Source organism: Balaenoptera acutorostrata, chromosome 5 (assembly GCF_949987535.1).
Source record: "Balaenoptera acutorostrata chromosome 5, mBalAcu1.1, whole genome shotgun sequence".
NCBI classification, from domain to species: domain Eukaryota; kingdom Metazoa; phylum Chordata; class Mammalia; order Artiodactyla; family Balaenopteridae; genus Balaenoptera; species Balaenoptera acutorostrata.
The window spans coordinates 50,448,130-50,464,944 of record NC_080068.1 but is presented as its reverse complement, the minus strand read 5'-3'; the positions used below and the strand labels follow the sequence as shown (position 1 = coordinate 50,464,944).

The window sequence follows — 16,815 nt, the reverse complement described above, 5'->3', positions numbered from 1 at the left end:
TTAATTAATTAATTAATTTATTTATTTATTTTTCACACACACACACACACACACACACACACACACACTGTATTTTATTTTTACAAGAGATAAATAAACTGACGCCAAGCATTGTAAATGGATGACCACAACAAAAGCAACAATGATTGCAATTACCAAACACGAAACACACTCATACTATGTCATAATATTGACATTCAGTCCAGTAATCCTCCACTGTAACAGCTCCTTTACTTTGCAGTGAAAATTGATTTGTATATTTTTTGCCTCTGAGTCCTTGTGGGATTTTTTAAAATTTTTTATTCAAACAGAAAGTCACAAAAATTATAATCATCCTCATCAGTTCACTGAGTCCCATGTAATTAATTGTTTTTTCCTCTTGATCTTTTGTTAGCACTTTTATGAATTCATCAGTTTTCCATTAGAGTTCAGAAAATGCTTCTTCATTCAGTTCAGCAGTAGAGTCAGTTACCAGAAACCTGTACTTGTCAGAGTCTTTTCCATGAATTCCTCGAAGATGAAACCCTTTTATAGGAACATTTTTGCAAAAGCATCAGAGTACACCCAGAACTGTCTGTAAATGACAAAAGAGTAAGTCCCTTTTCTTGTTCACTGCTCTATACTCAACACTTGGAGCAATGCATGGCACTTAGTAGGTAATCAGTTAATATTTGTTGAAGGAATGGCTAAACAATTTCTAGTCTTCCAATTCTTCAATTGTGTGATTTATTAAAGTAAGAACTTAAAATATCTTAGCTATCCACAGACAAAATTTGTCTCAAAATCAGTGAGTGACTAACACGTGAATTCTACTTATTGTCTCTCTCATTAGAAACCAATGATGTTGACTGTTGTTCAGAAAAGACAGGCACGTGTCCGTTCTTTTCTAATTAAAATGGTTTTTTTCTAATTGTTAGATTAGCCACTGGAGGGAGCTCATGCTTTTCTTTTTAACAAGAAAACTATACCATTTGACAAAATGACTACATGCAAACTCAGCAGGAAACTGGTATTGGAAGAAATTTTAGTTTTCATATTTTCATTAGTTCTTTTCACTTTTTAAAATTGTTCTTTCTTTTCCCTCCTCTTTTTCCAGCTTTATTGTGAGTTTTATCCACAATTCCATCTATCCTTTCCTCCTTGGGGACAGTGAGGACTGTTGGGTCAGCCTTTGGACAATCTATCAACCCCAGATTCAATAGGGACTAATTCCATCATCTTTCTTGGATTTTTTCTCTTAAACCACCATAGCCAAGTTCTTAAAGTCAAAATATTTCTCAAGAACCAGCTAATGGCTTTTATCTTCTATGTGGTTACACTTAAAACCTGAAAGCATGATTTCAGTTGGCTTTGAGCGAATGATTTTGTGAATAGAGAGGAGATAACCAGCTCCTTTGTAGGGAGACCACTGCACATTGTAGCACCATTTAATCTCATAATGGGTAACGGAAACAAAGACTTGTTTTTATCCTTTCGCCAGATTTCTTGGGTGTGCCAGCTGAACCTGATGCTGTTCACTGCCTTATTCTGTAAAAATCTAGTGTTACTGCTGGATTCATTTAGACTGTGTAAGACTATTAATGTGATTGACTTTGGGTGTTCCTGATTTTCACTGATTAGGAAATTTTCCCTCTTGGGGCCCCAAATCTCCTGATACCACTACATAATTTTTCTATTTCATGGGAAATAGGGTAGGCTGTGGATGGTATTTTTAAAGTTTTTAAGCAAGATATAAGATTTTGGGGTCCTTTTCCAGAAGACAAGTTACAATAAGGGGAGAGAACATGTAATGTGTGTAAATTCCCTGTTTCTTTCTTTGCTTATAAATCATGCTTGCTTGCTTTTTAAAAAATTTCTATAAATTTTTAGGAAGAAAGCTGTTCCTCTGTAACCCGAATGACATGAAAGTTGTGGAGGGGTGTCCTCAAGGATCTACAACTTCAAGGATCTTATTTATTTCAGGAAATAAATAAAAGTGGTAAGACCACCTCTCTCTCCTCCCCTGAAACGTTCTCCTGGTTATATCCTCAGAGACTCAGTTACAAAAGGAATAACATCCCCTCTTTTGGCTATCCCCAACCTGAGGGACCCACAGGGGTAACTGGACAATTGGAAAATCCCACCTGCAGGCAGAAAGATAGAGCAATGTGAGAACTACCTGGACATTACTTGGCATTGCTCTTGATAGGGAATAAAGAAAGAACGAAACCTTTTTGGAGTCTTCTAATTTCCATCTCATGTTATCAAAATAATCTAAGACTGGAGAAGTGGGCTTCTCACATTTCGGAAGTCCTAAACTAGTTCCCCATGGCAGTTTATCTTAAAATACAAATATATTTAAAGGAGTACAGGGAACATCATTGTAAAAGGTGGCCAAGTTAAGGTATCCAATTAGCAAAAAGTGTGGTGTACTGGACAGAAAACTGAAAAGGGATAATGTTTGGGGAGCCCTTAGAGAAACCTTAGAGATCATAGTCTCTCATGCTTCAGTTTGCAGATGAAGAAGAGGCCATGAGACTTAAGGCTACACAGCCCATTTGAAATTCTCTGGCGGTCCAGTGGTTAGGACTCCCCGATCCCACTGCATGGGGCATGGGTTCGATCCCTGGTCGGGGAACTAAGATCCTGCATGCTACGAGGAGCCGCCAAAATAAAGGAAAAAAAAATTTTTTTAAAGGCTACATGGCTCATGAGTGGCAGGATCAGAAATATCTTCCAGTCTCTTGGTTTTGAGGCTCTTGGTTGTCCTTCCATCTGGAAGGTTTCTCCCAGTGTTAAAAGTCTGTGTTTGGGGTTATAGGAGATAATCATAAAGATAATAGCAGCTAATACTTATTGATTAAAATAAAAAGTATATTCTATGTAACCTATGTCATTTGGGCTCTCTGGGAAGCAGGCACTGAGACAGAATCAGATGTGCAAGAGGTTTATTGGTGGGACCCTTTATAAAAATAAAAGTGGGAGGAAGCAGAACTGGGCAGAGACTGCCTCAGACTTGGATACAGATCTGTCAAAGTTTTAGCCAATCCAGTGGGGAGCTCCTGATGAAAGACTGCCCATCTGGGTGGAAATGACCAGGCCCTAGTATTTCTTCTATACTCAGTCATTGGCTGGAGGCTGCCCAGTAAGAGCGTGGTCTCAAAATCTGGGGTGAGTCCAAGGTGCTGCTGTTGGATGTGGTCAGCTAACCACCCTTATTGCAGCTGAACAGCAAGTTCTTTGTTGAACGGTGATCCAAGCGGCACACCCCCATGGCTGCCACATGACCCAAGCAGCCCAAAGTTCTCTGTTTGTCTGGAGTTACCTTCAATATCCAAATAAAGTGACTTAATTCCCCCAATTATGAGAAATCTAAAATCTCTCCCAGTATTTTCAGAGTCCCAGCCAGGCTGGCATTTAAAACTGAATGTGTAAGGCAGGGAGGGATAAACTGGGAGATTGGGATTGACATGTACACACTACTATATATAAAATAGATAACCAATAAAAACCTGCTATATAACACAGGGAACTCTACTCAATACTCTGTAATGGCCTATACAGTATGGGAAAAGAATCTTAAAAAAAAAAAGAGTGGATATATGAATATATATATAACTGATTCACTTTGCTGTACACCTGAAACTAACACAACATTGTAAATCAACTATACTCCAATAAAATTTTTAAAAAAACAAACTGTGTTACGCAGCAGTGTTTTAAAGCTGGTCATCCCTTAGATGTTCATCTTTTTGGTTAATTCTAAATAGTTTTACCAAAACGGAATAGCAATTTTTGTCCCCACTAACAGTGCATGAGAGTTCCTGTTGCTGTGTACTGTCATAGACAAGCCATATTGTCTGTTTTATCAAATTTAGTAGACATTTTGGTGGGTATGTAGTCATATATTGTTCCAACTTCCATTTTTATTTAATTAACTATAAATAAAGTAAGTATAGTAAGTAAATCAACTATACTCCAATATAAATTATTAAAAAAAAAAAAAGAAAAGAAAAGCAAGCAAGCAAGCAAGCTGGTCATCCCACCACAGGAAATTTCTCACTGGTCTTCTATACCTTTACTCCAGCCTGCTGTCATTTTTACAGTGGCATTTTACTCCCATCTCCTTCTTCTGCCTCTCTTTTTGCTGTTCCAGAATTCCCAACACCCTCCCTAGCTGCCAGAGGTAATTTCTATTCCCTTACTATTCAGGGAAATTTAGCTTGCATTTGCTTTAACTTCCATTCCATAAAAACCTCCAGCCAGTCTGGCCCTAATCAAAGTCTCCAAACAAGAGACATCTGCCTTGAGGTATGTTCTGCTGCTTTTAACATTGTAGAAGTGATTGCTGGCATTACTCTTTCTAAGTAACAACACTTTTTCCCTCTCTGTTAATAATTTACTTTGTCATTTCTCCTCTCACACTTAGAGATTTTGATGTTAGTTCCTCCTTCTATTGGAAGTTCAGGTTGTCTACTCAGATGGTTAAGGAAAGCTGATGGTGGGTGGCTGGGCCCACTTGGTCCTACACTACACAGAATGCAGAGGCCACGGCCTAATTTCATGAAGATAGAGGTACCAGCAACTTTTTTCTTTTTTTTAAGCAAAAAAATTCCTTATGAATATAGTCAACTTGAAACAGTAAAGTGAAATAGTATATTTAAAGGATGAGATTTTAAAATTTGTATAGCAAACTTTTCTTTTTTTAATAACTTTATTTATTTATTTATTTATTTATTTTTGGCTGTGTCGGGTCTTCATTGCTGCGCGCGGGCTTTCTCTAGTTGCAGCGAGCAGGGGCTACTCTTGATTGCGGTGCGCGGGCTTCTCATTGCGGTGGCTTCTCTTGTTGCAGAGTGTGGGCTCTAGGTGCGCAGGCTGCAGTAGTTGTGGCACGTGGGCTCAGTAGTTGTGGCTCGTGGGCTCTAGAGCGAAGGCTCAGTAGTGGTGGCTCACGGGCTTAGTTGCTCCGTGGCATGTGGGATCTTCCCAGACCAGGGCTTGAACCCGTGTCCCCTGCATTGGCAGGTGGATTGTAAACCACTGTGCCACCAGGGAAGTCCATTGTATAGCAAACTTTTAAAGAAAGCAAATAGTTATGTATTATAGAACTTGACACCTTTCCCTGTAATCTTTTACCAATTTGCCCCAGTTCACACTCTCATTCACAGACTTAGGTTTGATTACTCATTTGTGATTTACTTACTTCCTTAAAATGTAGGATCAAAAACTCTCCTGGGAACTTTAAATTTACTTGCCTTAAAATGCCTCAGGTGACTGCCTAGAAGCTAATTAACTCCTTACATGTAAGAAAGGTTGCTTGTTTTCCCTTCTCACCTAATTTCATCCTCTCTATACCAGCCAAAAAACAGAGTGACCGTATTCTAAAGCACCTATGATTGCAGTTTCTCTCTTTATCTTCCTTTCTAATAAGAAAGCAACTTTGCATCTTCCTAGGAGGGATAAAGAAACCTCAAATAGCTTTCTCCTAATTAACTAACCGAGAGATCACTGGCATTTCAATTTAAACGTATAGCTTACATATTTAATATTTTCACTGATTACCCATTGCTCTAATATATAAATTTTGTTCTGATACAAACTGCTTTCCGGTATAGCAAAATAATTTAAATTTTAAATCAGAGAACAATTCCTATGAGTTAAGGTCACTTTACAACAGGGCAGTCACAGGGAGAGGAATTCAGTGTGACTGGGAGCATTCTGGGATGGAAAAGCAAGACTTGAATCATGTATAGGTGGGTATCAGTTAGATGCGGGTGGGAGGTGAGTGGAGCAGGTGAATAAAAACGTGAGCAAAACTGAAGGCAGAAGTGAGCATGGTAAGTTTAGATGTCATGACAAGAGTAGTTCAGATTGATTTGGGAAAGACATGAAAGAAAATTTAGGGTAAAGCATATGTCAGTCAACTGAAAAATACATATTAAGTGCTTTCTAAGTGCCAGGCACTGCTCTAGACACTATAGATGCAGTGGTGAAGAGAATAAACTTTTCTGCAGTCAAGAAAATTATTGTTTGGGCTTCCCTGGTGGCGCATTGGTTGAGAATCTGCCTGCCAATGCAGGGGACACGGGTTCGAGCCCTGGTCTGGGAAGATCCCACGTGCCGCGGAGCAGCTGGGCCCGTGAGCCACAATTACTGAGCCTGCGCGTCTGGAGCCTGTGCTCCGCAACAAGAGAGGCCGCGATAGTGAGAGGCCCGCGCACCGCGATGAAGAGTGGTCCCCGCTTGCCACAACTAGAGAAAGACCTCGCACAGAAATGAAGACCCAACACAGCCATAAATAAATAAAACTTAAAAAAATAAATAAAAGAAAATTATTGTTTGTGGTGGGGTGGGGGACAGGAAATAACGATATAAATATTTTTAAAAGATAATTTCAGATTGTGATGAAGTTAGATTGATTTATCTGATAAAAGAGAATGAAACAGACCATAGCTACCAGATTTTTAAAAATCGTGTGCCTTCTAGGTAAAATTGGAACAGGCATCCCCTGTATGGATGTTTTATTCTTTTGTTAGTTTGTTTGCATTATTATTATTACCTTCCACATGAATTTCTTAGTAGGAATCTTTTTCTTTTTTTTTTTTATTATTTATTTATTTATTTGGCTGCGTCAGGTCTTAGTTGCGGCATGCATGTGGGATCTAGTTCCCTGATCAGGGATTGACCCCGGGCCCCCAGCATTGGGAGCATGGAGTCTTAACCACTGGTCCACCAGGGAAGTCCCCTTAGGAATCTTTTAAAGCCACTTGCCCATTTTGTCAAGATTGGCTTAGTTAGCAGTCTGTCTTATTATCCTCATGATCCTGGTTCTAGTTTAGAGTTAGCCATAGAGGACTGTGCCCACATAAGTGGCAACCCATTGTTGCAAAGTGCAGAAAGTGACTGAATGAGGGTGCGTGTCAATCCCTCCCAGGTAAGGAAGTCTCACTCTTTCCACAGGAAATCAGTATGTGACACAGGCTCACCTGACAAATGCATTGAGTGAAGCTGCCAGTATCAATTGCTGACTTCAGATTTATAGTAAATCTTCACTTCTTTCTTATTTTTCAGACAAAATATATTATAGATACTCTAATTTTATCTACCCCATAGGGTATACACACCCCACTTTGGAAAGCACTACAACAGACAGGGTCTGGGGGAGAGGATGGTTATTTTACTAAGGGTGATAAGGGAAGGAGACTGTGAAGTGACATTGAAGCTGAAATTCAAATGAAGAGGCAGGAACAGCTGTGCAAAGAAGAGTGCTTCGGACACAGGTGTATCAGTTAGGGAAGCAGAGTCACTCTGAATATTAAGGGATTAGAGGATTTACTATAGGAATCAGATGTTACACAGATGAGGGAGGATCTTGGGAAATGAAAGTCTGGGAGGATAGTCAAGGGACTGGAGAAAGATTCAACGACCAAACCTTCAGAAGCACTGGTACAGTTATACACATAAGAGCTTGTGAGAAAAATCCAAGAAGCTAAGACTGTCCAGCTGCCAAATTGGGACTGCTAGGGACCTATGGGAAGCTATTGCTTCTATGTAACTACTGCCTCTCTAGGTCCACTTCCAAGCATCTGGTGGAGGACCTGGGACCACTGTTGGTCACAAGGCCACCAGTCATGAAGACAAAGTGAACTCAGAGGAGAGCAAGTGCAAGCTGGGATCCAAAGGATCCCCCGTGTCTGTCACTAAATCTAATCAAGAGTAATGGCCACTCCTTCACTTCTGCCTTCCAAAATCTTACACACATACCTCTTTGGTTAACTCTAACCTAGAACCTCACAGGGAAGAGGATTCTGGGGAACAGAGCTCCCAGCTTAACCAAGTTGATATAGCCCAACCCAGCCTAGCAGGGAACAGCATATGCAGAGGCCCTGAGAAGGAAATGAACTCAGTGTACTTCAGAGTTAGAAAGAAGGTGAGGCTGAGGCTCAATAAGTGATGGGAAGAGTGAAGGGAGCATGGTCAGGGAAGCAGGCAGAGCCTGACTCGTGTAGGGCTTGGTAGGCCTTGGTATGTATGACTCAATCCTAAATTACAGGGTTTTAAGTAAGGTGGTAGTCTTCTGTGAATCATGCTTTGAAAGGATCATTCTGGCTGTCATGAATGGTAAGGAAGCAAGAGAAAAGTTGAGAAAAAGAAGCAGCAGAGAAAAGAGGAAGCTCCTGAGGTAGTCTAGGAAAGAGACAATGATGGCCTGGACTATGGGTATGAAAATATAGATACAGAGAACTGGTCAGGCAGGCTTTTGATCTCATTTCTCCAACCTATTTTTTCGGTCCTGGAAACATCTCTCTGTGTGTATGAGATGTGAAACACCCTCTGTTGCGAAGAAAGTGCAGCAGAGGTAAAGGGTCGGGGGAGGCTGGATCTGACCCTGAGGACTTGCTATGCACCAAGATCTATGCTGGGCCTGTTCCTCACAACAAATCCTGGAGGAGGAACTTGGTGTACAGGGAGGTTAAAAAGTGTGCTTGAACCAGGGTCACACAGCTAATAAGTGGTGGGATTGATCTTAACTCAGATATCTCAGAAGCCAGAATCTTAGCTCTCTCCACAGCGTCCTGCTGTGTCTCAGGTCAAGGTCCTTGTGGGCTTTGTCATGTTCACCATCAGCAGCTGCTACCTGCCCACATATCACACATATCTGGCCTCTCAAGTGTATCTCAAACGTACAAGGCTGGTAGTCTCTGTTCACTTCCAACCTTCTGAGAGACTCCATACTGCATAATACCTCCGGCCCAAGTTTTCTGGACTCTGGAATAACTTATCCTATGTTTGGGTCTCCATAACTACTTGAGGCTTTTATAATATTTAAACATATATAGTTTTAGGTTATGGAAAAGAGTCAGGACATTTTTGGTCTCCTGGGTATACTTCTTATTGGAATAGCATTGCCCTTGAGGATTAGGAAATAAATTGCATTCTGCATAACCTCTTGTAAGTCAATGTTGTTATAACGTATTGTCAAATTTTCCGCTGAAGTTTTTTTATGTCTCCAAAGAGCACTTTAAAGAGCTTCCATGTCTTTATCTCAATTACACTTTATTTGAGATGAAACTAAATGAATAAGGACACATGAGAATTACTGTTACACATGCAATAGTTGAGGTACATGTCTGAGACATTAAAAAATCAAGACTTGTTTTCTGATCAGTGGTGCATTTATTGATAGCGTTGTCTTTTAACAAAGAAAATATTTCAAAGTACAGGGTATATATGTCAATACTGCTTTGCACTTAATTATTTGCTCAGAGAGCATACATGTATATATAAGTGATGAATGATTAGCATGTATATATATGTCATAGCTACTTAGTCAAAACATGTGGTCTTTGGGTATCAGTTATACACTGTCCACTTTACCAGTGAGATGCAAGGTAACTGGGTCAGACTCTCAGACTATGAAACATTTAGATTTTTCAGGGGGAGTTACATGAAAGGAGCTAAAGAGTTTCATGACTAGTTAAGACGTTGTTTGGGATCACCACTGGGAAGCACTGAAAATCATCTGCAGTGTAAGGAGTGACAAAAATTGGGAAAGTAGGCATAGATTTAAATTCTGGCCAAAGACATTCTCTCTTACACAGTTCTCAGAACCTCCCCTTTAAGAGGCTTTTCAAGCCTTGCAGAGGCTAACGGGTAGCACCAGCCATGCTTCCACTAACAGGATTTACTGCTCCCTCTAGCTCTTGGTAACTTAATACCCGCTTTCTTCATGAGAGCTGGCGTGGTAATCGATAACGACAATACTTTACAAGCTTTGAAACAAGTTAAACTGACAATGAAATTCATATCTACCTAAAATGAGTTTTTGAAAGGATCTTGGTGGCTTTCTCATAAGATCATAGAAAAGTGAGGCTTGTCAGGAATGGTATTGAAGGAATTTTTGTATTGGGTGGGGAAAAGCTGGGCACTGGGTGATCTCTAAAGCCCCTTCCCATTGTAAGAGTCTATGATTCTAAGTATCCTGATGCTTAATGACAACAGTTTAGAATATCCATAAGTGATTTAAACATTTCCTTCTTATCTTTTGGAGAGGCCAAGTTAACATCCTGTCAGAAGAAAACAAGGATGTTGCATCACCCCCAGTCCCCAGAGTGATAATGGCCTGAGGATAATGAGTAGAAGATGTTACCAGGGGTTAGACTATATGGAGTAGCCAATAAATAGCCGGCTCCTGCTTTGAGGAGATGGTCTGGTTGCCCTCCTACCTGTAACAACTGCAATCAGAAACTATTTGAAACCTAGTTCCATAGTATATTAGGCACAGTGGCAGATTCGGGGGAATAAACTGTGTCCCCTGCCCTCAAGGAGCTGACAGTCTTGTTGGAGAGTTAAAATTAACAGACAAAAAATAATTAGAAAACAACTAAGCGCTCTCCTGTATGGTACTGAACACAGGGTGAAATAGGAGTTTTAAAATAATCCAAGTATCCAGAAGATTTTATTTAAGAGGCAGGATTAAAATGAACTTCAAAGACCGAATCAAGTGAGGATGAGTGAAGAGAAGGAGGTATTTCTGTGGGGTGTTGGGGAAAGAGTGAGAAAGCAGTAGACGCAGGTGAGTGAGAGCGTGACCTGTGTAGCAGAGGGGGCAGGCACTGAATTGTGGTAGGACGGTGAGGAACTGGCTTGACTGAAGCAAAGGCAACAGTAAGGAATAAAGCGGTTACCCTGGGCGGGCAAGATGGAGTCACATGGCCTCAAAACCAGACAGAAGGTTCTGAAAGCCAAGTGCTAGTGTTCTCCAGTGGTGATCCCCAGAAACAACCAGCATGAATATCTCAGATGCATTGTATGAGAGGCCCACAGGCAGATTCAAATACAGATGCTGATGGCTATGGCAGCTTGGTGAGGCCCAGCTCGATTCCAAACTGCTCGGCTTACCAGCATGCTGCCAGGCTGGGGCCTGCTGATGTGTGCCTCAGGATATTCTCTGGAGTCCTGGGACGCCTACAGCTGTTCTCCCAGGCAGCTGTTGTGTGTGGGATGTAGTTGTGAGGACATCTGTCCAGATGTGGGCGTTACTGATATTGTGGGCTTAAGCATGATGAAATTCAGTTGGTCGGAGGTGGAAGAACAAAGACAAACTCTAGCCTCTAACAATTCTTCACATTTGGATTTTAAAAGCAATTTTCTACCTTTAATTACAATGTCAAAATAATGCTTTAAATTTTCTAGTTCAAATCAACAAGCTTACGTATTAAGATGCCATCCCTTTCTGGAATTATTTCAGTATAGTTGAAAAGAACCTTTTTAACACAAAACATTTGTTGGTAAAATGGTAGCTCATGTAGTCTTCTTTTGAGGAGGATGTAGAGGTTTTTTAACTTTTGGGACTTTCTTGTTTTTTTTATATTTTTTCCCTTTCTTTTGCTTTTTCTTTTGGTTGACCTGTGAGGAGACAGAAAAAAAAAAAGGGAATGTTTCTCTAGCTTACCATTTTTCCTTCCTTATATTATATTTGGACTCTCCAGACTGTGGTCTTTCTTTATCCTCAGAACCAGTTTAAAGTTGCTTCAGTCTCAGAGGGGCTCTTTTTGTTTCTATTTCACTCACTTTGATGAGGAGGCAGTAGCCTTCTGACTGCTTCTCTTTTGTCCATTTTCTGGGCTCATTACTACCCCCACTCCAATCTTGCTATGACCCACCTGTCCCAACTATAGTTTTCTGAGGTTGGTACTATTATCATCCAATGTTTACAGACGAGGAGACTGAGGCTCGGAGTGGGTGACTTGCCCAAAGTTGCACAGCTGGTATGTGGCAGAACTGCTAGTCTGTCAGAGTCCAGAACCAAGCGCCCAACTACATATTCTGTGGTCCTCTTCAGACTTAACTCCTTAGCACACCATGCAGGATTCTTCCCCCTTTCCTGGTCTACTTTTCTATCTCAATCCCTTCACTCCCTCCACACAAACTCCAGCCACATTACCCGAGGTTCCCGGAGCACAGTGAGCTCTCTCGTGATTCTAGTCTTTTTTTTTTTTCATGCTGTCCTTACCCTCCTGGTGAACTACTTATCCTTCAAGACCCAAACCAAATGTCACCTGATATAAAAAGTCTTCCTTAACCGTTTCTTCCTGTCTCCTCACCTCTGGCAAAGTTAATTACTCCTTCTTCTATTATCTTCAAGATTCTTGAACATACATTTATTTTATATTTTTCACATTGTACTATAATTAATTGTTAGCAAATTTGCTACAGCAGGAAGGGAATTTATCTTATTACCTTTTTTTTTTTTTTTGGTTGTGCCATGTGGTAGTTCTTCCTCACTGTCTACCATTCAATACACATTTATTGTATTGGATAAGAAAGACAAGCTCCCTACCCTCATGGAACACACATTCTAGTGGGAGACATAGACAAGTGATACTGTAAGCAGGACTACAATTACACCTCAAGGTGATGACATCATTCTATGAAAAAAATAGGAGCACAATAACATGAATGAAGAATGTATCCTTAAAGGAACTACATAATTCTTTGTCTTCTAAAGTTAATTTCTAAAAGAAAGAAAATTTTGTTCCTTTTTTTCACTAACCTGTTTCTCCCACTCTTTAATCAATTCTATCACATCTGTTGAATCTGGGTTTAGACAGGTTTGATCCCCATTCTTCAGTGTAGCACTAGAAAAGAAATAGCAACAAGATTTTTTTTTTTTACTTTTAATAATTTAAATGCTTCATCTTATCCACAGAATTCAATTCCCCAATTAAAAATGTATTTGTGTCATCACTATAAGCATCTGAGACTTCCAGTCTTTTTCCTGCCTTTTCATTTTTTAAGTGACTGAGGGGACTTAGATACATTTCTAGGATAGCACATCATAACTCTAAGTTAAAAAAATCCAACAGGTATATGCAATAGGAGAAACTTAAATCTAAAGATAATATTGGTTCTGTTATGCTGGAAAAAGCTATTTATGTTTAAGTGAAAATATAAAATAGAAAAGTTGCCAATATATCTACTTTCTTTTCCCCCAAAACAATTAAAATGAGCATGAATTTTGCTAAATTTTCTAGTGAAACAACTTAAAACACAATTAAAATGTTTTCCTAAGACAAGATTAACAGACTGGTTGAATTTTTAAAATTACATCAGACTCTCCAGGAGCAATTTAAAGACTTTTTTCTTTAATTTCTGTCTAATCTAAGAATAAGGGTAGTCATTCTATACATCATCCTTGATTTAGGTTTCAAAAAACTTACAATAGGCATATCCTTTAATCTAGCAATTCTAATCTCTAGAAAGGTATTACTCATAGGAAAGAATTAAAGACACAATATTGCTACAATAGCAGTTTGTTTTCAATAGCAAAAAAATTGGAAATAACCTACATTTAGGCATTGGTCATATAGATTATGGTACGTCCACATGATAGAATAAAATTTGGCCATTAAAATTGACATTATTAGGAAAAAATGATGTTATTACAGAAGGTTTACTGACATGAGGAAATGTTCATTATATAGTGTTAATGTAAAAGCAGATTACAAAACAGTATGTAGTATATGATTTTATTTTTGTGTACATATATTGTGTGTATGTGTATATGTGTATATATATATATATATATATAGTGTCTATATATGTACACACAAAGCCAATGAGGGAGATTTGGAAGACTATATGCAGACAGATTAACACTACCTATCTCTAAATGGTAGGATTATAGATGATTTTTAATTTCTTCTTTTGGGTCATTTACATTAAACATTTTCTACAATAAACATGTCATCTTTGGTTCCTAATCTCTACCAGAAATTGCTTGTTTTTTTAGAAGAAAAGGAAGAAGTAGACCGGATTTATGGAGGGGCAACTATCTGCATTTTAAGGGTCTGAATGGGCAAGTATTCTGAGGGTAATACTCACACTAAACTTATTGCTGGAGCATATGTGTTGGATGAGTTTTTTTACTTACATGATTTCAGTTTTCTCACAAGAAGGGCTTGGGGCAAATTGTTTAAGGTCCTTTAAGGATTTTGAATGGATCGTCCCTTGGCTGGTGTTGATGCAGGAACAGCGTCCATTCCTCATTGTTGGAGTTCCTAAGGGAAAAAGAGAGGCAGAAAACATCGATTTAGAGCAATGTCTCAATTTAGGCGATCCACCCAAATGATACATTTGACTTAGTCATGATTACTACTGTCATTTACTGAGTGTCTGTTAATCATTACCACGAGATTTTGAGTAGGTGTTATCTCTGTTTTATAGATAAAGAATCCAAGGTTCAGAGAAGTTAAGTAAAAAACAAAGCCTTTCAGCTTTTAGGGGACAAGTGCAGGGTCTCAGCTCAGGTTTCTTTGGGTCCAAAGGCATTACTCTTAACTACCATATTTTACAACCTTAGGAAAAGGGATTTTTATAATATTCAATAAATGTCTATCACAGGTCAGATATACAGATACCTAATTCATGTGTGCTCTGCAGACCATAGTATCTCAAGCAACTCCCAAAGCCATTTTTTAATCTGACTTTAGTGAAATGGAGTTGGTACTCGTTTCAACAAAAAGTTTCACTTACAATAACTAATTACCACCACCATCCTGATCTTTCCCACTGCCTTGGTTTTCAGTAGTGCTTTAAACTTTTGAAAATTCTTTAAAATACACTATCTTCATTCCTTAATTTTTTCATTTATTCAACATACATTTACTCAGTACTTCCTATATGCCATACATTGTGTAGTAGGCAGAAAAAGCATAACTATAAAATCTCCATTTTACAGCTGAGGAAACTGAAGTCTAGAAAAGTTCATTAATTTGCCTCAAATAAAGGTAGTTAGTAAACAGATTAGGGACAACCTCTCTGATTATTGGATACTTAATTGGTTAACCACAGACATACTTATCAAGAAACACTGTCAGGGTGACAAAAATAATTTAGGAGACAAAGTCTTCCATCTCATTATCACCCAGTTCAACAAACATTTATTGAACACTTACTCTGTGCCAGGAATTCACACACGTGGACTGAGAAGACTTGTATTTGACTTGGCAGGTTCAGGATATGAACTTTGGATAATTGACCACAACTGACTCACATCACTTTCTGATGCACACAAAGCAGTTACCTTTACTGGCAAATCAAGAGGCTTTTATAGCAGTTCACATCTCTGACTTTACTAACCCAATATAACTCAGAATTCCTTACCTTGAACTCCAATCAGAGTCAGGAAGATGATACCCAAAAGGAGAGGAACACCACTTCTCCTCATAGTGGTAGAATGGAGTCACTCCTGTATTAGATTTTAAGCCTGAGAAATTCTTTAGAGAACATGCTCTTGGAAATCATATTTATTTAGGAAATCTGTTTCCCTCCTAAAATCTGATTGGCTGGTTGTCTTAGCTGATCCAGCTAATCTGACCACAAACTTAATTGTGCTGGGGGAATCCCTACTCTCTGATCCAAGGGAATTTCTGCATGCTTTATATCTTTCCATTTCACATAAATGGATAGTTTATCATAAGAGATGTGAAACCATCATCACTGGCAGCCTTTAGCACACTCACAGCTGCTCACCTGGATGAAGAATAAGTTATATAATGAATATAATAACATCATACAAGAAGGGCTGGAGATGTGGTTTCCAGATGGGAAATATTAAAGTCCAGATAAATAAAACACTCTTCAAATTTTCTTACTATTTGTAGAATATCTTTATGTATAATATATGGCCACATTTATTTTTTCTTATATTGCTTACCCAACAATCTTAAACAATCAAAATACATTAAAAGGAATCTTAATTAATTCAGGGACTAGGTCATTTTCTACTGTGGTAGGCTCTTTTTGATTTTTATGTCATTGCTGCTACAGATTATTATTTTTTTAAATAGGTAGAATAATGGATCAGTTGAAAATAGACAATTGGTACTACATCAAACTTAAAAACTTCTGTGTATCAAAGAAAACCATCAACAGAGTGAAAAAGAAACCTATGGAATGGGAGCAAATAATTGCAAAACATATATCTGATAAGGAGTTAATATTATATGGAACTTCTACAACAATAAAATCCAAATAACCTGATTAAAAAATGGGCAGACTCGAATACACATTCCTCTAAAGAAGATATACAAATGGGCAATAAGCACATGAAAAAAGTTCAACATCATTAATTGTTATGGAAATGCAAATCAAAACCACAATGAGTTATCACCTCATACACACCAGGATGCCAGTTTCAAAAAAACAGAAAATAACAAGTGTTGGCGAGGATGTGGAAAAGTTGGAACCCTTGTGCACTGTTGGTGGGAATGTAAAATGATGCAGCCATTATGGAAAACAATATAGAGGTTCCTTAAAAAATTAGAGGGTTCTCAAAAATTAAAAACAGAATTACCATATGATCCAACAATCCCACTTCTGGGAATATGTTCAAAAGAATTCAAAGCAGGATCTCAAAGAGATATTTGCACACCCATGTTCATCGCAGCATTATTCACAATAGCTAAGAAATGACGCAACCCAAATGTCCATTGACAGATGAATGGATAAAGAAAATATCGTATATACATGCAACATAATATTATGCAGCCTTAAAAAAGAAGGAAATCTTGTCACATGCTGCAACATGGATGAACCTTGAGAATATTATGTTCAGCGAAATAAACCAGTCACAAAAGAACAAATAGTTATAGGAAGTATCTAAAGTCAAATCTTAGAAACAGAAAGTAGAAAGGTGGGTGTCAAGGGCTGGGGGAAAGGGTGAGATGAAATTAATCTTTAGTGGGCTTAGGGTTTCAGTGTTGCAAGATGAAAAAGTTCTAGAAATCTGTTGTACAACAATGTGAATATACTTAACACTACTGAACT

General features: G+C 38.6%; 1 protein-coding gene across 1 annotated transcript; it reads right to left on the bottom strand.

The window, feature by feature from the left end:
• Positions 1 to 11,103: 11,103 nt before the first annotated feature.
• Positions 11,104 to 15,239, bottom strand: CXCL9 (C-X-C motif chemokine ligand 9). The gene is made up of 4 exons (XM_007165560.2): positions 15,151 to 15,239; positions 13,919 to 14,045; positions 12,539 to 12,623; positions 11,104 to 11,391 (listed from the first exon to the last, which is right to left on the bottom strand). The coding sequence occupies exons 1-4, from the start codon at positions 15,212 to 15,214 to the stop codon at positions 11,287 to 11,289; spliced, it is 381 nt and encodes a 126-aa protein (XP_007165622.2). The 5' UTR covers positions 15,215 to 15,239; the 3' UTR covers positions 11,104 to 11,286.
• Between the last annotated feature and the right edge of the window lie 1,576 nt (positions 15,240 to 16,815).